Source organism: Thunnus albacares, chromosome 18, assembly GCF_914725855.1.
Source record: "Thunnus albacares chromosome 18, fThuAlb1.1, whole genome shotgun sequence".
Classification (NCBI taxonomy): Eukaryota; Metazoa; Chordata; class Actinopteri; order Scombriformes; family Scombridae; genus Thunnus; species Thunnus albacares.
Genome location: NC_058123.1, coordinates 4,827,596 through 4,852,274, shown reverse-complemented (window position 1 = coordinate 4,852,274; position 24,679 = coordinate 4,827,596). Strand labels below are relative to the sequence as shown.

Sequence of the window (24,679 nt, the reverse complement as noted above, 5' to 3'; positions counted from 1 at the left end):
TAAGACCAAACAAAAGCAGCAAATCTTCACATTTTAGAAGCTGGAAGCAGACAATGTTTGGCATTTTTGATTGAAAAATGGCTAAAATGATAAATCGATTATCAAATTATGTGCTGATTAGTTTTAGGTCAGTCAACTTATCGATTAATGAACTGATTGTTTCAGCTCTCAAAACATAAAACACACAAATAGATCAAGAAAATGTTATAATGTTTACATTCAAATGGAGAAAACATGGTGAAAACTAGACGAAACAAAACCTAAATAACATAAAAATAACAATCAATAAAAAATGTAAAAATGTAAAAATTATCATTTTAATGATGATACATGCAAGCAGCTTGCTGTTGATGAGACTATGAGGTCGTGTAGGATACGTGTGTGTTTATGTATGAGTGTGTCTATAACTGAAAGAAAGAAGGAAGCAAATGAACTAAAAATAAATGAATGTAAAATTAAAAAAGAGTGAAAGAGTGAAGAGAGAGAGAGAAAAAAAAAGTGTCATTGCAAAACTGAAATTGGCACCTTTGGGCACTAAACGACTCACCGCAGGGTTTCAGTTCTGTATTTAGCAAATTATTATGTTTTTGAGGTTTTGGTGTTTTCAAACAGGCGCAAAATATGCAAGTTTTCCTCTTAATTATCTTCTAAACGTGTTTTAATTTGTAAATGGCACCATTTCAATATTACTTATGCATCAATACAGCAGTGAAATGAGTATTCAGTCTTTATTTATGTTAAAGTAGCCGTACAAGAATGTGAAGATACTCCCTTTATGAGTCAGTCATGCATTCACAATCTTACTCAAGGAAAAGTACAGAAATATCTTCAGCAGAATGTACTGAAAGTATCAAAAGTAAAACTATTAAAAGTAAAAAGTTAAATTTTTACTGTATTAACATGTGCAAAGCTAATTTAACTACTTTACATATTGTTGGGCAATTTAATCTGCACCAATACATCATGTTTTATAAACTGATCATTTATTTTGTGTGTAAAATCTACAAAATCTAAAAAACAATCAAAGTCTTGTGTGTAAAAGTTCAAAATTTTTTACTACTACAGCTGTCGAATAATATATTGGAGTAAAAAGTACAATATTTCTGTTCGAACTGAATGTACTTTACTACTTTACACCAGTGAGAAGAACAAGGTCATACGTCTGCGGTTACATCTGCAAACATGTTATTGGTTTTTTCAGAGATAGTTATAGAGAGAAGTTATAATTATACGTTTCCTGTATAACTCAAAGATAAGAGAGCCACGACCACAAAACAACCGAAATTTCAGCTGAAAACCTACAATCAGACCAACACGTCGAAGTATTTGCACGGAACATTTTATTTAAACATTTTAATCAACAAAATATGAATAAAATTCCTTGAAAGCAGATTTCAGAAAAGGTTGTGGATCACTCTAAGTAATAAAAACATGTTTCTCTTTGTCTAAACAATAAATAAAGCAGCGAGGGTTTAATGTCAGAATTTGATTTCCACCTTTAAATATGACTGAAAAGATTTGACCTATTTTTAAAGAGAAATCTGACTCTTCTTAAATGTGTCAAAACCCCTCACACATACACACATACACACACACACACACACACACACACACACAGAGCAGAAACTAGAAAAAAAAGAATGAGAGAATAGAAGAGGAAGAAAGAGGAGGAGCCAGCAGATGGCTGACAAGAGGATTTGGAGGTAAAATAGACTGATACTGAACGAGAGCTCTTCTTGAGTCGCTCTGCTGTGTGGAGCTTTTCTCTGCTTCCTTTACTCCCAAAACTATGGACTAAAATGTACACAAGATACAGACACCAGAAAGAATTAGAGGTAAGCAAACTGTCTTCCTGTTTGCTTCCTGCTTGTTTTTCTCTCTATTATGTTTCCACTCTGCTTGCTTTGCATGCACAGCTTGCTAGGCTGAAGTCTGTGTGTGTGTGTGTGTGTGTGTGTTGGGGGGGGGATATCAGTACCTGTCTCTGCTTAGTTTAAACAATTTGTAAAACTCCCTACAAAAAAAAAAGACACATTTTTAGACAGTTACTACTTGTGTCTGTGTGGGTTTTTTTTTTTTTTTTAGCTTTACAGTAGCTATATGCATGTTTTTGCAGCCAGCATTTACATTTAGGAAAAAAAAGGGGATTTTTACACAGAAAATCAATCAATCTGTCACTTTATTTGTCCTCAGTGGGGCAATTAGTTGTGCAGCAGTGGGACACATTCATTTATAAAACACAGGGCACATAAATACAACACTAAGATCCAAAAAATATAAATTAGACAAGATACAAAAATACTCAGTGAGTGAGACAGCAGAGAGTTTTCATCCAAACTTCATCCAAGTGTTGAAGAGCTCTAAAATGTTTGGTATGCAGCTGGCCCTGTCAGGTCCCTGCATGTGAAAAGAGAACAGAGAAGCAGATAAAGAACTGATACTGGCCTTTTCTCTCTCTCTCTCGCTCTCTCTCTCTCTCGCCGTCTCTGTTTGCTTTACTGGACTCTTTTGTGCTAAATAAAGTAAAGAGGCTTTGAGATATAACTTCATAAGAAATGTCTCGGTGCCAAGATTAATATTCGACCTCGTTAACTCACACAATGCAATACGCCGTGCTCATGCTTTCAAGGGGACGGGAAAATAAACTAACATTTCCTAGAAGCCGCAGAAATCGATTGTGTTCATTAGTATGTGGGAGATTATTTTGTTGACCTGTAATAGAGGGATGGGTGTTACTCCTTTTCTGTCAGGCAAAAGAATAGAAAGACACTCACACTATGAGCTGTAACACAAAGATAAGTATACGACTTGTATGATCTCACTTCACTCTGCAGACTGATTCTACAAACTAACCTGGAAAATGTGAATTAAGTATTAATGAGCCTTTATTATCAAAAACAGTCAAAAACTGCATGTGTGCAACCATAACTTGATTTAAAAACCATTGCACTAAGGTTTGCAAAACTTGTAGCAAGTGCATGTTACATGTAAAAGCTGCCACAATGCTCCATTGTGTGCATATTTCACTGGAAGCGTTATAACCCCACGGGACAGACGGGAAAATGTTCCTGAAGAGAGATTGCACTTCCTTTTTTTTTTTCCTGCAGGAAGGTTTCCTAAGTATTTTTCTTCTTGATTTGCATATCGTGTTTGAAGGGAAACAGCTGCTCTATTCCTTGGAAGCAGGTGATTTGTCATGCCACAGTGGAAGACAATGAAGTAGCAAATAACTGATAAGATAAAGGCTTCAATCTGCATCATCATAAATATAATCATCACTATGTGTGTGTGAGTACTTCCCCGCCTCGGTTTTGACACCTTGCTCTTATTTTACTCTTCAACTAGCTGCACTTTTTACCGTCAGATAAGAGGAAATAGCTCAGGGTCTTATTGCACCTACAACTATTTCACACACTCTTCCTCTCTTGCGCATTTCAAGAGACACGCTACCCTTTCTCTGCAATGGTTTCCTCATGCATTTGTAAATTAATTTCAGTAATTACTCACAATATACTTCCCAATTCACTGTTAAAGGTTTGTCACTGATGACATGACTAAGCAGTTTTCTGCGGTTATTTCCTGCCTCTGTAGACATCACTGATGTTAGTGGTTAGATAATGAAAAGGAAGGTTGGTTAGTGGTTAAACCCTTTTCTATTTGGCTTATGAGAATTCTTTTCTTGGAATTAACTTTCATATTAAAGATACAGTAACAATATTTAGGATATAAATTAAAGCAGTGCTCCAACAATTTTGTTTTTTTTTCTCTCTCGACCCAACCTGTGAAGGCAGATGGCCGCCCACCTAGAGGTTTCCTTAAGGGGAGTTTCTTCTTGCCGCTGTGCTTGCTCATGGAGGAATGTTGGGTCTCTATACATTAATGAGTCTAGACCTGCTCTGTGTGAAAAGCACCCTGATAAGTTCTGTTGTAATTTGTTGCTATATAAATAAAAATTGACTTGACTTGTTGTGTTATAAAGTTGCAGGACGAATTAAAATAGTTAATTCCTACATTTCCCATAAACCCAAGCTGAGATACACCAGTTTCTCAGACTAAACAAAGGCTCCTTCCAGAGTCACACCAGGCGTTAGTTGTTGTTTTGACCAGTAAATTGACTTTGACGTGTTTGCCCCTTCAATGAAATGCCATAAATATTGGTAACACATCATTAAAGCTACAAGAATCAATATTTTAAACAAACAGTGGATCAAATGTCTCTCATAGTGATGACTACTTTACCCTGAATTTTTTGGCCCCCAGAGGGCAGCAGAAACACAACACTGACCTTTTAAAGGGGACATATCATGCATATTTCCAGCTCTATATTTATATTCAGGGGCTATACTGGAATATCTTTGCATGATTTACAGTTAAAAACTCCTTATTTATCTTCTACTGGTCCTTTATGCAGCTCCTCAGTTCAGCCTCTGTCTGAAACAGGCCGTTTTAGCTCCTGTCTCTTTAAGGCCCCGCCTCCTGATGAGCCCACTCTGTTCTGATTGGTCAGCTTCAGAAAGCTTCCTCCTGCTTTGGAGGCTACGTAAACAAACAATAGTAACAGGATTTCACTTCTCCCTCTCCTTCTTTACTCAAATTGGCAACTTCTCAAATACATCCAAATCCAAATCTGAAATATGTGAGTGGAAAACGCAAACAACCTCAGCAAACGAAGGTCATGAGGGCATGTGCGACAAGCTGACATCGTCACGTCAGGAAAGTTAAAAAAAACTTTGCAAACTTAATATCAGGGCAGCTGAAACCTGGGCTTTGTCTTACAGGCAACAGTTTTATATACATTCACCTTAAGTTTTGGACATTTGACCATGTTTAACATCTGACAACATAACAATATAAATAACAGAAAATCACAAAAAGCATGATATGTCCCCTTTAGGTTCATATTGCGGACGCTCTCAACTCATACAATTCCTACTCCCAACTCCACTGGACACTACAGGTAGTGTACAGTGGCTTTTTAGAGCTTCTACTCTGAAAACAGCTGCCTGCTGTGGCTCAAAATAACACTATGACAGCGCTAAAATGCTGAGGGGAACTGCGGAGTCAGGTTCTTTATTCTGTAGGTTTGTCACTATGAGTGACTCCTTTTTATAGATATGTAGTCATGTGAGCCATTTTAACCCTTTCATGCATGGATTATGATAACCTCAGTCGGGATTTTTTTCCTAAGTGTTTTTATTCCTCTTTAGGCATGAAAAAAAATATTTGAACTTAATTTTTTTTAGACATGTATTTTTCAAGGAGTTTGTCCAACTTAGTGAACAGATGATTAATTGTCATTTTCTCCCAACATAAAATCAATACTTGGAAATTTTAACAATCGTATTACTCCTAAGTTGTTACTTGATGTTACAAAATTTTATTTACCTGCAAGGGTCTATTACTATAGAAGGATTGGCAAGATGTTCCTGAGCTGCTGAGCATTTCCGGCCGGCAGGCGGCCATCTTGGTTTTGAGAAATTTGTGTTGCGCTTACAAAGCCTGGCCAATGGATGGCAGTGTATGGGATGACACACTAGAGTCCACAGTGTTGGCTGATGTGCAACTATACCATTAAAACCCCATGCATATATAAGAAAACGGCTTTTGAATAGCTGTCCACTGTAGTGACCACTATGTATGAAAGGGTTAATATAAAAAATATTGATTATAGCAGCTTTAAAGTCTTCTTTTCCTCTGCAGATGAGTGACCGAGACAGCACCTCGGCCTCCCAAACAGAGGGGGAATTTGAGGAGGAGATGGACGGAGAGATGGATGGAGAGATGGACGGAGAGATGGATGGAGAGATGGATGGAGAGATGGATGGAGAGATGGATGGAGAGTTGGAAGGGGATGGAGAAATAGATGAGAAACAGAGGGACAGTCCGGTCCCCAGTCTGTCCAGCTTCTCCTCCTCTCTGCGCGCCGTCATACGCATCAAACAGAAGTACAAGGCGATGAAGATGCGGCGCCAGGAGATGGTCCTGGGGCTGGCAGGAGCCGGGGTTGTCGCAGGAGCCCCAGCACGCACCAGCCCCAAAATCTTCACCTTCGACGCACTCTCCCCGTCCGCCTTCCCCACCCTGACGTCCTCCGTACCTCAGAGGAAAAAGAAGAGAAGGAGGAAGCGGGTGCTGTTTCCTAACAGGGGAGGATGCAGGGCGCCACCGAAGCCGGCGCCCAGCCGAGCCAAATACTGTCTTTACCTGCTCTTCGCCATCGTTTTTATCCAGGTAAAGTAACTCATTAGAAGCTTTTCCATACACTGTTACCTTATAAAATTACTACTTTTGTTTTGTCTCAGGTAGATTTTGGAGCATCTTGCAGCTGAATTAGTTTCTACCACTTTCTACTTTCAATCAACCGGCAACCTGTGAGGAAGCTTTTAACGAGGAAAGGTTAATCGCCACCTTGAGATGAATTAGATGGGAAGGGTTCAGATGTCACATTGGCCCAAATCTACTTGAACTTTTACTTAACGAGATTTAGACATCAAAATTAAAGAGTAACTTAAAGGTACCCTGTGTTTCTGAGCTGTAGTAGCGCTGTGGGTCCCTGTTTTGTTCGTCTCAGCACGTTCGTTAGACCCTTAAGGATACACATAACGTTACCTACCTGTTGGGGCGGTTTTGGCTCAGGAGGTAGAGCAGGTCATCCACTAATCAGAAGATTGGCAGTTAGATTCCTGGCTCCTCCAGTCCGCATGTCGAAGTGTCCTTGCGGCAAGATACTGAACCCCAAATTGCCCTCTGATGGGCAGGTTGGGACCTTGCATGGTAGCCCCTGTACCCATTTAGTGTACGAATGTGTGCGTGAATGGGTTAATGTGGCTCGTAGTGTAAAAGTGCTTTGAGTGTCCAGTCCAGTTACCTAACAGTGCCTTTAACACCAATTTTGGAACCCATTGACTGTCTGTCTGACAATGATTTAGCCTTTGGGGGTAACGGCCAATATTTCAGGAGTTCTGGTGTAGCCAGTGGATATCCAGGCCAAGACTTCCTCTTCTATGTTGTTGTTTACAGTCTGATTGGCAACTTCATGCAGAGTAAGGGTCTCTGGCACAATGTCACCTACCTCCAAGGTGCACGGAGAAGGGAAAGAAGTCTAGAGAGATGAGAACTCCGGCAACACTTGTAGTATGAAGAACAACTTTATTAGTTGACCGACGCGTTTCGGCTTGTGGCCTTCATCAGGGTCATCCATGATTTGCAACTTGAGACAGTCCAGACGACATTAATTAATCTCTATAAACAAATATGTACATATGAAGAAGCTATTAAGAAGCTAAATCACTGTCAGATGATAGCGGATGGGTTCCAAGATTACATTTTGGCCTCTTTTGCTCTCCATAGAGACTGTTTACCTGCATGCAACCGAAGCCCGCTCAAATGTGATTGGTCAATACTACTCGGACTACAAACAGAAACTAGAATGTTTCCGCTACCGAAATCTTATCCGATTGCCTACAGATTCTGCATTCATAAGCAGAGATCTATTTATAGAGATTACTTTAACACCAGGCTGTAAAGCAATGCCTCACTGCCCTCTCTGGTTGAAAGTTTCATGTCGGTTCCACCTCTGCTGGGTGTGGTCTCTGTTGCACCTGTGACCACACCCCTTTAGTGATGTCATGGTGTACTGACACACCATGGAGTACACTTCTGCATCACTGCAGCAAGAAGAGAAGTTAAGTCACTGGATTTGAGCAAAAACAAGATATTTAGAGGATGTTAAGTCATACTTTAAACAGTTTGCACAATTCTTCTCCAATACATCATGCTTTACTCAACAAATGTTTCCTGCTATCTTGACTTCATCTGAGGTTGGTTAACAGTTTCTTGATATACAGTACAAACAATTGATTAGTCATTGGTCCTAAGGGAAATCTAAGTTACATTTACATTTTAACCCATCAAAGGTTTAATCTCCATTTTTAGTGACGTTATAGCAGCAGGGGGAGTGTTGCTTGATTTGTCAGTGGAACATAAATCAATCACAAATATCTTGACATCCATTGGATGGTTGGATAAACATCTATTGTATTACAACCTTGAGTTAGATTATTTTGTGAAACTACTATTTTCAAGGTAAAATTACATCCAACTCTTGGATGGATTGTCGCAAAATGTTGTCACAGACGTTCTTGTTCCCCAGAGGATGAATCCTGATGTTGATGTGCTGACTTTTCATGTAGCGCCATCATGAGGTTGAGATTTTAGTTTTTAAATATCAACAACTGGATGGATTGCATGAGATTTGGTACAAACACCCATGTCCCTCTCAGGATGGATTGTAAAAACTTTGTTAATCCCTAAACTTTTCATCTTGCTTCATCATCATCATCATCATCAGCAGCAGCAGCAGCAGCACTTTGGTTAATACCTGCAAAACTAATGACATTCCCATCAGCCATCAGCTGCACTTTGTGTTTAGTGCTAATTAGTAAATGTTAGCATGCTAAGCTAAGATGTTGAACATGGTAAACATTATCTCCCAAACACCAGCATGTTATCATTGTCATTGTGAGCAAGTTAGCATGTTGATGTTAGCTTTAAGCTCGAAGACAGTACAGCCTCACAGAGCTGCTAACGAGGCTGTCTTTTTAATGTAACGAGGACTTTACACAGATTATCCTGGTGAAATATTTAAGTTGAGTAACAGTCCTATTCAGACACAATCATTCCTTGTTTATGTCTGATCGTTTTCTGCTCTTCTCTTACAACCTGCTTCTGTCTTGAGTTACACATGAGGGTTCAGAGTTTGTATCATCATCGACTCCTGCATGAAGACTGTAGACTGAAGAGTTGGTCTGCATGCTCAGTCATGTCAGTGCTCATTCAGTTGAAAAATATAATCTGTTTTTCAAGTCACACTGGAGGTCTTTTGTCAGATTGTTTTTGTGGTCACGGTTGGATGACAATAAGAGAAGGCTGAAGCCAACTGCAGGCAAAGAGCCCCAAACGCCTGAAAAGGTTCACTGTGTTCCAGTTTCTGGTAATATGATCAGTGCAGATTCATTTGGGAATATAAACCATTAAAGCACAAAACTCTAGTATTGACTTGTACAAATACTCTAGTTTGAATAATAATTAGTGTCTAATATTCTACCAAAAAAGGTTCATTTACCTCATTAAAATCCTTAAAATGACATCTAATCTCATTAAAAAATCCAGAAACTACAAATATGAAAACAAGATGTCTCCTGCTTCATTGACAAACATATTTACATATTCATAGATTCTGGATTTTTCAATGAGGGAAAAGTAGGAGAATTTCTGACGAGATAATTTCATGTCTGGAGTGGATCCTTAAAGAAAGCAGCAGATCAAACATTTTGGTCACATGAGACACTTCCTGTTATTGTCTGAGCCACATTTTTAATATCTGTCACTTGTTTGTTTCCAGGTGTACAACGCCATAGAGAACCTAGATGACCACGTTCTCAGATATGACCTGGAGGGCCTTGAGAAGACGCTGAGGAGGGAGGTGTTTGGGCAGCAGGGAGCGGTGGAGGGTCTGCTGTCCCATCTGAAGGACTACCTGTCCACCTACGTCCACAACAAGCCCCTCGTAGTGTCCCTGCATGGCCCCAGCGGAGTGGGCAAGAGCCACCTGGGACGCCTCCTGGCCGGACACTTCCGCTCCGTAGTGGGGGACACGCTGGTGCTGCAGTACTACGTCCTCCACCACTGTCCCCAGGAGTCCGACGCCCCCCAGTGCGCCCGCAACCTGTCCACCCTCATCTCAGAGATGGTTGAACGAGCTGAGGAGGAGGAGAAGATCCCGCTCTTCATCTTCGACGAGGCCGAGCACATGCACAACGAGATCCTGGACGAGCTGTGGGAGCTCGTGGCCTCCAAACAGTCCAACGAATACCTGAATGCTATCTACCTGTTCCTCAGCAATCTGGGTCACGCGCACATCACCAAACATATGCTACACAACTCCTCGAGTATCTCTATGTCAATGTCAGCGACCATTCGCCATAGCAACCTAGTAAAAGAGCTGACTCCAGTATTACGCAACACTCTGGAGAAGCTTCACCAGCTGTGGACAGAGGCGGACATCCTACCTCTGGGCCTGTTGGAGAAAGGTCACGTGATGGAGTGTTTCCTGGATGAAATGACTCGAGAGGGGTTCTACCCGGATCATACCAGCATAGAGCGCCTGGCGGGGGAGATCGAATATCATCCCGCCGTCGGGGGCCACCAGTATTCTCTCACAGGCTGCAAGCAAGTGGTGGCTAAAGTCAACCTGCTGTGAGATCGTCTGCAGGAAATGTTTGGATGCTTCACATTCTTTCAACCATGAAGAAACTGTGTGTTTGTGTGTTTGTGTGTGAGAGAAGCGAGTGAAGTTGGACGGTTATGAAACTTGAATGATGCAACACGGAGCCAAAGTTTAGCAAGAGTTTAAAAAAAAAATAAAAATAAAGGAGTTTGCTAAGACAGATAAAGGACGATGAGGACGTCCGGCTCTGTTGTGAGAAGTAGTGTGCATCCTGTGAAGAGGTTTGAAAATGCCCAAACAGTCTTTAAAGGGTCGGTTCACCATAATTACAAAAAAAAAAAAAAAAAAAACTTGACAAATTCAATGTCCACTTACTAGCAGAACTTGCAGAACTTTCAAACTCCTCTCACAGTTTTCCTCAGCAGATGGAGTTTTAGATCAGTTGTCATTGAGTGAATTTGTTTTTTTTTTTTTGGATCAATGCTTTTCAAAATAAAGATTGTTTAAAGCCAGTGTTCTCCAGAACTTTCAACCACCTCTCAGAGTTTTCCTCAGCAGATGTAGTTTGATCAGTTGTTGTGGAATTATTATTTTTTTTTTTTGTCAAAATCAAGATTTAAGTCAATATCCTCTTACTGGCTTTTTCTTGGGCTTTCAAACACATCTCACTGTCATCTCTGCTACTACACGAAGCTGACGTGAATGAAATTTTGGGATTTGAATCTACGTTTTTAACCAGTGTCCTTGTTGTTCTGGATAATTCACAGACAAACACTGTAAACAGTTTTCATAAGGATTTTTTCTTCAATTCAAACCCCGCAAAAGAAGAAGAAGAAGAAGAAGAAATAAAACCGAAACTATCTGCCTAGTTAGATTAACGAGAGGTAAATTAGAACAACATGTTGTCCTGTGTTTTAGGTGAACTGACCCTTTAAATCTTCTGAAGCGACGCATATTTCACCATCGATGTTTTCGGCAGCTCAACCAGATAATGGATGCTGATTTTATTAAAAAAGGAAAGTGGGTGAAGGACACGTATTACTGGTCATTTTGTGGTATCAAATAGAAAAATAAAAGAAGAACTTGATGAAGACACACAGCAAGAACACAATTCCTTCTTTTTAAAAAAGAGGAAGTTCATGAATGTAAAACGTGTCTGTAACTAACACTCGTCTTTGGACATTCAGAGCTTGTTTCTTTGACAGAAATGTGACGCAGTATGACTTTCGTTAATGCTGATGCAAGTCAGCAGATTCTGTTGATATTTTCTGCAGAATCTATAATGTATAAACCTGTGGATTTACTTCTATAATATACAGAATAAGAACTTTAATCTGCCAAGGACCTGCTATACAACTTACCTCCTCTCTTTGATTGAGAATACATAGTCCATAGTTTATTTATTAAATATAAATGTATTTGCATATATATATATATACACTATATGTTCACATCCAAAGACATGATTTTAAAGTCAGACTTGCATTAGCATCGAGAGTCATTTGTTATTGACCGGAAGAGATTTTACGAGTCATCAATATGTTAATGTGTTCAGGTATCATCACTGATATTAATGTGTAAAATGCCTTGAAATTAAAGACGCCATTTAAGCAGTGATGTGAGATTCTTCTTCATGCAACAGGCTGAAAAGTCTCTGACACTTTTTTGACAAAAAAAAAAAAAAAAAAATGCTTGAGAAAAAAAGCTAATTTCTGCTCTCGCTGGGCGTTAGATGAGAGGATGAACATCTCTCTCTCGACATGAACGGTGTCAACCCTCCTGTCTAACTCTCTTGACAAAAAAAGTGAATAAAAACATTCTCTAAAATATCAAACTGTGGCTTTAACCCAAGGTGCACTTGCTGGCTTCTCACCTTTATCTGATTTTCAACCGGCAAATATTTTGTTTGTTGTCGTGACAACGGAGCGAATGCCATCTGCTGAAGAAGATCATGAGATGTGGTTAAAGGTCACGGAAACGGTGTAAAAAAAAAAAGACAAAAACTTTCAAACATTTTTTCTTTATTATTAGAATTCCCTTAGTTGACATTGGAAAAAAAATGAGGTACTGCGTCTAAATGACAAAGAAATGCGCCTTTTTTTTTTTAAATCATGACAACATAATTAGATGGAAATGCACATTTTAATGTATGATTACCAAAAAAAAAAAAAAAAAAAATGGAGAGAGAGAGAGAGAAATGGAGGAGTGTGGGACTCAACATCCTCTTACATTATTCTATCCAGCCTTTCGACTGGGATAATTGGGAGGACAATCGACTGTATTTTATGTACAGATCTGAAGGGGGGGGGGTGGAGGGGTGGGAGGGGCAGTGATGACAGTAATGAGCGCGGTCCCGAAGCAACATGAGGAAACAGCTGACTGTCAAAGTTAAGACGCCTGGAGCCTCTGAACCGCTAAAGATACCTTACGAGACGCTACTATGCAAAAAAAAAACTCACACATCCTCAAATGACGTCCTCTTTCTTTGTGACCGCTGCAGTTAAGACAAGACAGATGAAAACAATATTGTAGAAATGCAAAAAAACAACTAACTACATTATCTACCAGAAGATTCCACTACATTGGTTTCACCTACCAAAATAAAAGAGAAGTCACAAAGGATTTAAAAGATCATTTGGGAGAATCTGCACTGTAAAAAGTGATGCATGTCAACAGTTTTATTTAAAATTATCCTTCAACTTTAACCACTTCAATAAGACTTCAATCAGACCCAACACTCATATCTTCATGAAATGTGTTGTATCAAAAAAAAAGATGATATAGATTTAATGGTCCACAGATTGCAACAACACAACCAAAAGTTTTTCATCATCAAACCAATAAAAACAACAAAAAAAGAGAGAAAACAGACATTCAACACCTTTTTTTTTTGTTTTTTTAACCAAGCTACTAGGCTTTCAGCTCTGTACTGACGTTCTAACATGCTATTAGGAACAAGCTACACATTTACAGCGACGACTACTTCATCCACGGCCTACACAGGAAATAAATAAGTTTCACTTCAATAACCAGAAAAACTGGTAATAATCCACAGTTACGTGCCGTCAGTTTCAACCTCGCAGCTCCTCTCGGGGGGATGATTCACGATGCTGAGACTCGACTATTACTGTCAAAAATGCTCGTTATATATGTGTGAAAGAGGAGGAGGGAGGGAGGGGGAGCTACATGATGGTGGTGAGCAGTAATGTGAGTTGGGGTATTGGGGGGGGGGCAGAGGAGGAGTGTGTGGTCATGTGTTTCTGGGCTTTTTTTTCTTCTTCTTCTTCTTTGTTGGTGGTGGGATCCCAGTTTACGCCTCCAGCTCGAAGCCCATGCCCACTTTGTGTCCGCCGGCGCTGAAGTTCTTCCCGTCGATCAGGGCCGAGAGGGTGACCTTCACACCTGCGGGGAGGGGGGGGGGGGACGCAAAAAGGACAAGAGGATGTGTCAGGAACTGTTTTCCTTTTGGTGCAGTACATTAAATCCTCAAAATGTTTTATTTAACATTTGACAGCTTACTGGATTCTAACTGGTTTATAAATCCTGACCTCTTCTCATTTGGCATTTATCACAGAGAAACGACCTCATTGTTATCAACACTGTGTGTTGCAACAGCTCCGTGCTGGCGTCAGCGGTGTGCAGAGTGGAGCGAGACTTGCAACAAAAAGTGGAATTTTTTTGAACTTTGATACAAACTGTTGTAATCTTTGAGGATGCAGCCAAATTCAACAAAACAGGTTTGAGCTCTTGAAACGTAGAGATGTCACCGCTCGCAAGAATCAGAAGAGATGAAGGTCGTGCGGTTTAGTAAAAGCATCACGAGGAGTTTCAGAGCGTGCAGCGCGACAGCCTTGTTTTGAGATGTGAAAATGTCTTTTTACAAAGATGAGATATAAACAAAACACATGAACCGTCACGTGGTCGAGTCCCTCCCTGAACCAGCATCCTCTTCTGCTTTAATGTGAGATGATGCTGATTAGCTCAGAAGAGTATCGTCTCTTAGATCTACTTCCTGACCCCATGATGTCACATCTGGCGGCTTTCTTAAGATCGTCTATTGCACAAGCATCATCATCATCATCATCGTCAAAGTCTCACCACAGACTTGCCTTCATAACCACCTCGATGCAACGTCTTCTGAAGAAAAGTGACACGCAAAATACTTTTGAATTTGATTTATCTTCAGCTGTCAGACTTTACTGGCTCCAGGCTTCGACAGCTCTCCTCAAAAAGAAGCAATTTTTCATCTTTTGTGAGACAGTTTTTGTTCGAGCTGTGCTATACAAGATGAAGTTGAAGATTATTTGTGGCTGCCAACATGTGGCCGATGCAGCGTTAAGACTCTACATGACATGTTTGGGTGAATAAGGGCAGCTGGATCGGGGCCTACCTGGCCGAAGGCTCTGGGTGTAGCCTACTCCGATCAGACTGGCGTTGTTCACTTTGGCCTGCAGGGTTGAAAACAAGACAAGACATGAAGTTAAAAAAAAAAAAACCTGCAGTAATCTTAGTGGAGAGTTTTCTTGAGAAAAGAGCACTTACAGACAGAGAGGTGTCTTTATCCAGCTTGTATTTGGCGGCGATGCCGAAGCGAGTGTTGTTACTGCCGGCGGTCCAGGCCAGAGTCACCGCTGTCTCCAGCTCGTCGTTCACCTTCTGGTAGATGGAGCCGCCGAACTCGGTCCCGTCGTTACTGAGAGAGAAAGAGAGAGAGACGCAGATTCAGAAACATTTATACAGGGATGTAGCAACAAATCCTGCAGATCCATCATGTTTTTAAAGCCTCCTCAACATTAGATTAACTGGATCTTTTGAAATATTTGGAGAACAGAACAATTAATCACGTCTGTAAACAGCTTCAGAGATGTTTACTGAGCAAAGACAGTTTCTCAAGTCACTTTATTTTTATATTAGTCTCTCAAAATTTAGGGGAAGCGAGTTTGCAAACAGAAGCACACAATTTATTTTCACACATAATCTAAAAATACAAACATGGCAGCGTTAGAAGGAACTGAAAGGCTGTTAAGGGCACAAGAAAGCAGGAAAAACATTTCTGCTACACAAAAATTATTTCCTAAATTTCTTTAGAGAGTTTCAAGTCTTTTAAAACTAAATAAAAAAAAAGGGGGAAGAAATAATATTTATTTCACGTGTCACAACTAGTGGACATACAGTAACAATAACAGTGACAATGAGTCAGAAGTTGACATTTGCTTTGTTTTAAACCATTTGGGAAACGGCTGGTAAACTACAGCAGGACATCTGATCTTATTTAAAACAAGAACACTTTGCAGGATTTGGTGTTACATCAGCACCATAAAGTTTGAGGACTAACAAGAGACAGATTAAAAACTCATTTACGCAGAAGAGGACAAGATATATCCTGACTTCAGCGTGAGACAAGCTCCAAAAATGCTGAATCCTACAATTTCCATGATGCAATTTTATGGCCTCTCTTCATTCCAGACCCTCCCTGCCTGATTGACGTCCAAGTCTTTCAAACTTTTTAAACACATATTTCAAAATGTGTAGCCTCAAAGCTACAGAGGAGAACTCCAGATCCACAGGAGACAAACCAGTAAGGAGTAAAACCAGTGATGCTTCCCCCCCTTTTCACTGGAGTTACTCACACATTGGTGTGCAGCTGGAAGTCTCCGGCCCTGTATCCGAGGGCGAAGTTGTTCTGGGCCAGTTTGGACTTGGCCGTGTCGAAGGCCATCTGGTAACCGGCCAGCCAGCCCTCGTAGCCCAACACGGCGGTAGCGTGGATGATGGGACCCTCGAAGTCCACGTCGCAGCCCAGGTTCACATAGTCGCGTTTGTAGCCCGTCTTCAGCTTGCCGCTCTTCTTACTGGGACACAGACGCATGAGGTTCAATGTTAGTTTATCTCTCATATTAAAAGGATGAGCAGTTTATTTCTCTTGTTATCAACAAATCCAATGAAAAGACCAAAACCAACAATCTACTAACAAGTATTGTGTTTGTATCCAAAGCCTGATGGATCTTATTCCTCTGTGCTGTTGACCTCTAAGCCTGCAGTAACTGATTTTTGTCCACTTGGGGGCAGCAGAAACAAGTCAAGTGTGTTTCTGTCCACCTGGTGAATGTAAGTCCAATATTCACTCTCTTTTAGCTCTGTTTTCCAACTCCTGAGGGAAATATCTGGCTCTTAAGCTGCTAAATGCTCCACTATGTTCACCAGCTAGTCTACAGCTAACTGTAGACTAGCAGCCTGACAGATAAACAATGAGCTGAAACTCACTATAAAGCTCCGTAAAGACGAGAGGAGCTGCAGAGTCACTGATAATTCTCTGTAGGTTCATCACTACGAGCCACGACCAACACATTAATATCATTTATAGCTACATTAAATGATTATATCTTCAGTAAGGACCAATGGGAGAAGGAAAGATGTGTATTTAAAGATGGACAAATACATTGTTGATTTGGTCTTTTCATGAGGAAAATAAGAAAAATGTAGAATCACCAGACTTCTCCTTAAACGACCGGTGAAAAATAAGGTCAGATCAGTTCAGGAAAAATAAAAAATACAAGTGTGGAAGGAAGGTTAAAAATAAATTAGTCTAATTTCCAATGAAGTGAATCAAAAAGAAGGAGGAGGAAGTAGAAATCTAGTTGTGTAACTCATCAGACTGTTCAGAAAAATGTGAAAAATAGCAGCTAATTATTAACAGAGAGAGTTTTCTCCACTGTGGTTTAGTTTTCAGTGTCAGGTTTGACCCACAGTTTATACTTCTTACATAATGTTTCATGCAATCCCAACAAGACGTGGTATCAATAATGTCTCAATAAAGTCTCACCCTGTGTTTGGTACAAAAGACGTATCCAAGGCAACCTTCAGTCCTTGAGCCAGCTGTGGATAAAGCAACACTTTGTTTCAACACTTTTTTTAAAACCACATACAGGTGAAAGATTTGTACAATTTTATCAGTTAGTCTGGACGTTTTCAGTTAAAACACACACACATGTACTGTACCTGGTCCTCCACGGTGACTTCAGTAGCCAGCGTGTTATCTGTGTTCCACTTCTGGTTGAAGCTCAGACCCAGCTCCTTCATCTTGTATTTGGTCTCCAGGCTCCCTGCGGCCTTCCCTGTGTCTGTGTTACTGGATCCAGATGTGTTGAACTCCTGGCAGGACGACACAGAGGACGAAGCGTTAGAGTCCCACAGACACAGAAAAATATAAAATTCAACTGAGCCAAAAACTAAACTGCCTGTAAACTGTAAAGAAATAAAATAAAAGTTCAAATTTGTCTTAAAGCAATACTCACGTTCCCTTATAAACACAGAAACAGGTTCTGCTAGCTGAAATCATTCCTCCTGTTCATACTGATCAATAACTTATCACTTCCTGAAGCTAAATGTTCCGAAAAATGTAATGTAAGTGAGGTGGGACGAACCCTCGCTCTGTGCAAACATGTATTCATACGTTTATATGAAGCTAATGTGAAGCTCTAGAGTTTTAGGCACTTTAGATGTTCCGATTTTATCCGTAAACCCATCAGGGAGACGTCTGACTGGACCCAAACTTATTCTGCAGCATGATGACGACTCCAAACATGCAGCCAAAACCCACAGGTGCCGAAATCAACAGAACTGTGACAACTTCTCCAAAGAACAACCGACCCGCCGAGTACCTGAAACACTGAGAACTGCTGATGGTTTAAAGACAAATACTGATTTACTTTAAGTTTCTGCTGTTAACTGAACTTTGTATGAAGTTAACAGAGCAATAAAAACTATTCATGGTGTTATTTTTGGTCAGTATGAAGCTGAAACTACCACGTCTAGAGGTTGAAGACAATGTGGTGTCACTGACAGCTGCTAGATGCTCCAAATGACTCTCATTCAAAAAGAATCATCATCTTCTCTCTAGAAACACTGAGTCAATCTTTTTTTTTTTTTAACGAGTCATTCTGGTCTCAATCTCTAAATTCAGACCTTATAATAAATGTGCTGGTGGTCATTTTGGAAATTATTGCTCCATTAATAAGATTTGAAGACTTATAGTAGCTTTAATGTCTGCCGTGTGGGTGTTGATTGACAGCTGTGATTGACTCACCTGCTGCTCTCAGGGACTCACACTGAGTCGGACTATTGTCGCAATATTTCACTAAGTTTAATATGACTTGATTCTGACACCTGCCCTGTTAGCACAATTTAGCTAAATTGTTCCTTATTCGAAAGATCCTGCAACGAACGCCGGGCTTCAAACCAATGAAACGTCGCAGCTCGCCACGTCCATCTTTATATACAGTTTACTGTATGAACAGGAGGAACGATCACAGCAGGAAAAAACCTGTTTTAAAGCTATATAACAGAGAAAGAAGCAGGATGTGGCTGCATGCGTGTTGAACATACGTCTATACAGCATCTAGACAGTTATAGAGGGTTAGAACTGATTGAGACTTATGACAAAAAAGTAAGTAATTGTTATAAAATACATTTTCATGCGATATGAATGATTATCACAAAAAAAAAAAAAAAAACAACATCAGAACAATGATAACAATAAAAAAAAAAGACGTATAAGTGAACATGATGAGGATGAAACAGAACAGGACAGAAACCGATGAATGAATGAATGAACTCTTTAAACGGTGACACAGACGGTCGGAGCAGCCGGCCTCCGACGCCGATCTTACCATCTACATTAGAGCAGAGTGAGCGCGGTCCGGAGCAGCAGCGTGGAGACAGAGCAGGGGTTAGGAGGAGGCAGAGAGGCAGGTAGAGAGACAGACAGGCCGCAAAACCTGTCATGTTTCTCTAGAACACAGCAAAAAGGTTAAAGCCGAGCAGCGCCGGGCGACCTGGAAACCTTCCAGCTCGGTCGGGGGGTTACAGCAGGACGTCAGAAACTTAAAGGACGAGTTCACAAGTTTTCCACCAGGTCTTAAAACAAGAGTAGATAAAAAACCTGGTGTACGGCTCCAATATGTGTGAGAAATTGTGGCCAATTTGTTAAAGGGAGAGTCAGTGATAGTGTCTGTAATGTGAATTCCTGGATATTAAATGTTAATCTGCATTTTTCTGTATTGATCTCAGTAATATTTGTTGTTTAAGTGAACTGAAGGAGCATCACATGACATGAAAAAAAGGTTATAAATGCAGTTGCAAGAGCTTATTTTAATTCTAACTAATCTAATTATCTGTTAACTCCTCCATGTCTGTCGTTTTTTGTCAGATTGATGGTTATTTGTGCAGCTCTCCTTCATTTTCTGCCCTTTTCCTGGTCGATGATCACGGAGGCTGCGGTGGAAATTATAAATGAAAGTTTTCACAGCGTTTTGGTTGCAGATTCAGGAGGCTTATCTCCGCCCGGTTTACTACAATTACAGTCAAATCAAGCGCACCTGCTAAACTAAACTACAACAGCTACACGAGTCGCATGTTTTACCTGCGAGACTCGTGTTTTAGTGCTGCTGTTCATCGTTTGTGATGTGAAAAACATCAGATAAAATTAAGTGTTTAGTTCAGTTATAAAATCCAAACGAACCGCAGAGTGTCTCTCCTAGTGAGTCGGTAGAGGAGACGCAGAGACGCTGGTATGCGTCTGTATAAACAGGAGTTTAATCGACTTCACTGCATTTAACACAGCAGGTTATAGGACTGGTCTGAGGCTGGTCAGGTGTCCGTATGAACAGTGAAAGAGGTTTTTCCTCTGCTGTAATCGTTCCTCCTGTTCATACTGGATGTTAAAAGTCTCTGTTAAGCTTATATGAGGCTTCAGCAGTCTGAGTTAGTCACATCAAGTGGATATCTGACACATTTACAGTCTTTTTAGCATCAAATTCCCTCTTTGTGTTTCCTCGGACAGTGTTTCCCTGTTGAGCTGCAGGTGGAAGTATAGTAACAAAAAGAGGGACTTTGGCACTAAAAAGACTGTAACGTTGAAAGATATCTACTTGATTTGACTCATTTGGACGCTGAAGCTTCATATTAGCTTCAGATAAACTTTATGAAGGGATCTTCTAATGGTCAGTATGAACAGGAGGAATGATTACAGCAAGAGAAACATGTTTCAATGTTCATTTAGGCTCCTGACTGTTGTTTTAAGACACACTTGAAAAACAGTGAACCTGTGCTTTATAGTGCACATGGTGGGGGATTTGTGATTTTTCTCTTTGGGGGGTGTACTTGAGCTTTGTGGGGGTCAGGATAAGGCAAGCCAGGGGGGTGGACGGAGTAGAACGCATTAAAAAAATAAAAGGTAAAAAAAAAAAAAACCTCACCACTCCACTCTGTGATTTGGTCTTTAGGTCCAGCTTCACAACACCAAAGCCTGGAGAATTTCAAAATAAAAGACTTGTGTGTTAGTAAGCAGTAATTGGGTGAATGATGAATCGAATACAAGAAAATTCAAAGGATTAGTTTGACATTTTGAGAAATATATTTATTCACTTTCAAGTTAAATTACATTTTCATCATTTTTAATTCCTGTGTACATTACTTTGAAATTATTTTACTTTTTCTACTCTCATTATCAGTCATCTGTAAAGCACTTTGATTTGCACTAAATTGTATAAAAGGCGCAATACAAATTAAGTTTGATTGACTAATTGATTGATTGATTGATTGATTGATTGATTGATAGAATGAGTCTGACACATCATCCCCCTTAAAGGTGCAACTTGTCATTTTTACTCTTCAGTGTTTTTATGCATCAAACAAACAAGATATAACTTAATCTAGTTCTGAGGTGCTGATAAGCTGTTTTATTTTATTTTTTTTGCCTTTGGACAGAAGCAGGCTCGCTATTCCCAGTCTATATGCTAAGCTAAGCTAAGCTAAACTAAGCTAAGCTAAGCTAAGCTAAGCTAAGCTAAGCTAACTAGCTGCTGGCTATAGCTTTATGCTGAACATGCAGATATGAGAGTTGTATCCATCTTCTCATTAAAGTCTTGGACAGTCTATAAATATATATATATTTGTCAAATGTTGAACTATTCCTTTACTTCAAAGTATCTGCAACAATATGTTCACCTCATGTTTGGTTTAATATACAGGTTCGTTATGTCTAACCTGGATAAGGTCAAATTTATTCTATCATAATATATATATAGATATTGTGCTATAAAATTCAATATACTTATATCCAAATTACCCACTTTCTGGATGCTATTTCAAACATTACATTCCTATTTTAAAGCTACAATATTTAATTTCATCTTTGGTGGGTTGCATGTGTTGCAGATTGTACCGCTGCCAACAAACTCTATTATTTTCATTAATCTATAATATTATCTGCAGACTGGACTGGAGTCTTACAGCCAGTCACACTGAAACACCAGATTTGTACAGATTGTGTCTTTCAGGAATTTCTATCAGTTAATCATTTACTCTTTTTGAGCTGAAATAATACTCACCATAACCCTTGCTGAATATATCCTTGGCGGCTTTGCCCAGGTCTGAGTATGAAGGAGGGACAGCCATTGTGCTGCAGGAGATAAAATCAGAAATGTGATCAGTTAAATAAAAAAAACATTCTGTTCAAACCACAGACTTAAAACCTAACTGAGTATAAAATGCAAACAGCTGTGGAATAATTCAACAGTCAAGTCCAGCTCTCTCCTCCTCTCACATTAATCTTCTCACGACCCCTCAGATTTATCTGCTGACCCTTTGGAGGGGCCTCGACCCCTAGGTTGGGAACAACTGGACTAAACTAGCTAACTGTATATAAAGTAGTGTAAACTAGCTCCACCTCCAGCAGCTACAACAGTAACATGCTGCTCTAACACTGATGCTTCACTATTAATAATCTAATGATGTCATATATAATAATATATCAGTCAGAGGGACCAAACCACTACTTTTACTGCAATACTTTAACTACATCAAGCTCATAATACTTATTTATTTTTACTGTAGTAGGATTTTTAATGCATGATTTTTACTTGTAAAGGAGTATTTGTACATTGCTGTACTGCTACTTCTACTCCAGTAAAGGATCTGAGTACTTCCTCCACCGCTGGCCAAGTCTGCCAGTGAGCTCCAGCAGAAAGGAACAAGCTGTTCCTTTAGCAGCAGCTGGGAAGCTGAGCTCAGCTGATCTCTACATCCGACTGAATCGAGAGGTTATTTGAAAGCCTAGAAAGTGAAGCTTTTGACAAGTCTAAATATGTGATGTTTGATCTGGACCTGGTCTAATGTGTTCTGGACTATATGTAGTGAATGTGTGAAATTGTGGCCGGTGTGTTACTGGGATAGTCAGTGGTTGAGTCTATTAAATATTCATCTGCAATTTTCTGTGGTGATCCCAGTAACATTTGTTATTACAGTGCACTTAAGTAGCATCACATGACATGACTAAGCTACGTTTGGGTCAAAAAGAAAGCTTATAAATGCAGTTGCCAGAACAATACTTTCCACTCATACCTTGGGATGTTTGCTTTGGAAGAGAACTTATTTTAATTCTAATTATCTGTTAACTCCTCCTGCTCTTTCATCTGTTTCACTTTGCATTGAGTGTTTTATCAGAGTGATTATTATTTGAATGCTTTAACTGTGCACTCTCCCTCGGGCTTCTTTGCACCTTTTTTCCTGCCGTTTCCCAGCTGATAATCATGGAGTCTGTGGTGGAAATTGTAAATGAATGTTCTGACAGCATTTTGAGTGCAAATTCAGGAGGTTTATCTCCGCCCGGTTACTGCATATACAGTCAAATCAAGGGCACCTGCAGAGCAGACGCCCCACATTAGACTGATGCAACAGCTACATGAGTCGCATGTTTTACCTGCAAGACTCGTGTTTTAATGCTGCTGTTAGTCGTTTATAATGTGAAAACGTCAGAGAAATAAAAAGCGTGAGTCCTGGTATTAGTAGTCAGCTTCTGATTCAAGGTTAAGGGACAAGTTAAGGGAAAAAATAATGATATTTAGCAGCTGATTCTCTGTTTTTGCACCATTTACACTTGTGATAAAGTGTTAAATATCTTAACAAAAGCCTGTTTAAACCCACTTTAAGATCTGTGAAACCTTTATTTTGCTTAAGAACACAGAAAAAAAAGGATAATTTCACTGCTTTTTTACCCATCCAGACCACATTAGACCAGCTCCAAATCAAAAAACACAACTTATCAAATCTGGACTTTAAAATCACTGTGTATGAATGAGTCTCTAGAGTCTCCTTGTTAAGCTAGTCCAGATTTGACAAGTCTAAGTGTAGTGGTTTTTGATCTGGATCTGATTTAATGTGGTCTGAATGGAAAAAACCCCCAGTGAAATCGCCCTTTCTGTGATTTAATAAGCAAAATAAAGGTTTCACATATCTGAAAGTGGGTTTAAACAGCATTAAGGCTTTTGTTACGATGTCTAACACTTACTCACAAGCGTAATTGGTGAAAAAAAAAAGAGAATCAGCTGCTAAATATTATTTTTGTTTCCCTTAAGCCTGAGCTGACTTCAGCGTCGTGTGCTGCATATTTTATTCGGGACAAAGGGACAACAGATGGGCCAGAGAAAGAGGGTTAGACACTGACTAATTAGTTAACGTCATGATCAGAGTAAGTTAGCCACTAAAGCACAAACCCCTTCACAGCCAGCTCTAGTCACAACCCCTGCTGATAAAGCTGCTAACCTGGATGCACCATCACAAGGGGAAAAAACCTATCATCCAAGGATTAAACTGTGCATTACAAGGCTGGACATCATTACATAACAGAGACACCGTTAGCTAGATACATGCTAGGTATCTTGCTAACCTTGGAGATAAACGTAGCGCTATCATAGTAGCAGCTAGTAGCCTGATATTAAAACAAATATAATAAAGTACAGCGCTATATTTATAAGTAAGTGGTGTTATTAATGCTTCTTACCAGTGCAAATGCGTGCAAGGGGCGTCTGCAGAGCCTGGAGTGTCCCTGGCGTGATGCTGCGGGGTAGATTGACAGCTAGCCTAGCTAAGCACCGTCTATAAGGGGGACAGGGCACAATGAAGGAGACATATGGAGCATGCGCAGACTGTGGGAAAACGCGAACAAAGAGTCGCAGGAGCAAGAAATAAATCCCCCCGATCAAAAACGAACTCGGTTTTATACAAGTTAGAAATGTTTAATCACCGGTGGAAGAATAATACAGATCCTTTACTGAAAGTTCCCCTCCACACATGTATTAATACATAAAAAAAATACTCTGCTTGGAACAATAACGTCTGTCTGATATGTTTTTTTCCGCAAAAAAAGAATAATTACCACGTTAAAATCCTTAAAATGGCATCTACTCCTTCTCCCTTATTATAAATTCAAGAATGAGTGAAAGAGTGGACTTTAAAAAGAACCAAGACAGCAACGTAAAAACACTCCTTTACAAGTAAAAGTCCTGCATGAAAGACTACTTGAGTAAAAGTACATACGTATTTACAGCAAAATGTAGTTAAAGTATTGCAGTAAAAGTAGTGGTTTGGTCCCTCTGACTGATATATTATTAT

At 39.8% G+C, this 24,679-nt stretch overlaps 2 protein-coding genes across 3 annotated transcripts; one reads left to right on the top strand and one right to left on the bottom strand.

Moving 5' to 3' along the window:
• The first annotated feature begins 1,603 nt into the window (after positions 1–1,603).
• tor4aa (torsin family 4, member Aa) lies at positions 1,604–13,075 on the top strand. The gene is made up of 3 exons (XM_044333497.1): positions 1,604–1,835; positions 5,701–6,231; positions 9,404–13,075. The coding sequence occupies exons 1-3, from the start codon at positions 1,800–1,802 to the stop codon at positions 10,259–10,261; spliced, it is 1,425 nt and encodes a 474-aa protein (XP_044189432.1). The 5' UTR covers positions 1,604–1,799; the 3' UTR covers positions 10,262–13,075.
• Positions 11,240–24,200, bottom strand: zgc:56235 (Voltage-dependent anion-selective channel protein 2-like). 2 transcript variants are annotated; one of them, XM_044333511.1, is made up of 10 exons: positions 24,069–24,200; positions 21,619–21,689; positions 20,485–20,534; positions 18,898–18,900; positions 17,228–17,380; positions 17,052–17,104; positions 15,859–16,080; positions 14,771–14,921; positions 14,619–14,676; positions 11,240–13,630 (listed from the first exon to the last, which is right to left on the bottom strand). In XM_044333511.1, the coding sequence occupies exons 2-10, from the start codon at positions 21,683–21,685 to the stop codon at positions 13,539–13,541; spliced, it is 849 nt and encodes a 282-aa protein (XP_044189446.1). In that variant the 5' UTR covers positions 21,686–21,689; positions 24,069–24,200; the 3' UTR covers positions 11,240–13,538. The 2 variants fall into 2 exon arrangements, with proteins under 2 accessions (XP_044189446.1, XP_044189447.1); XM_044333512.1 differs by lacking the exon at positions 18,898–18,900.
• Between the last annotated feature and the right edge of the window lie 479 nt (positions 24,201–24,679).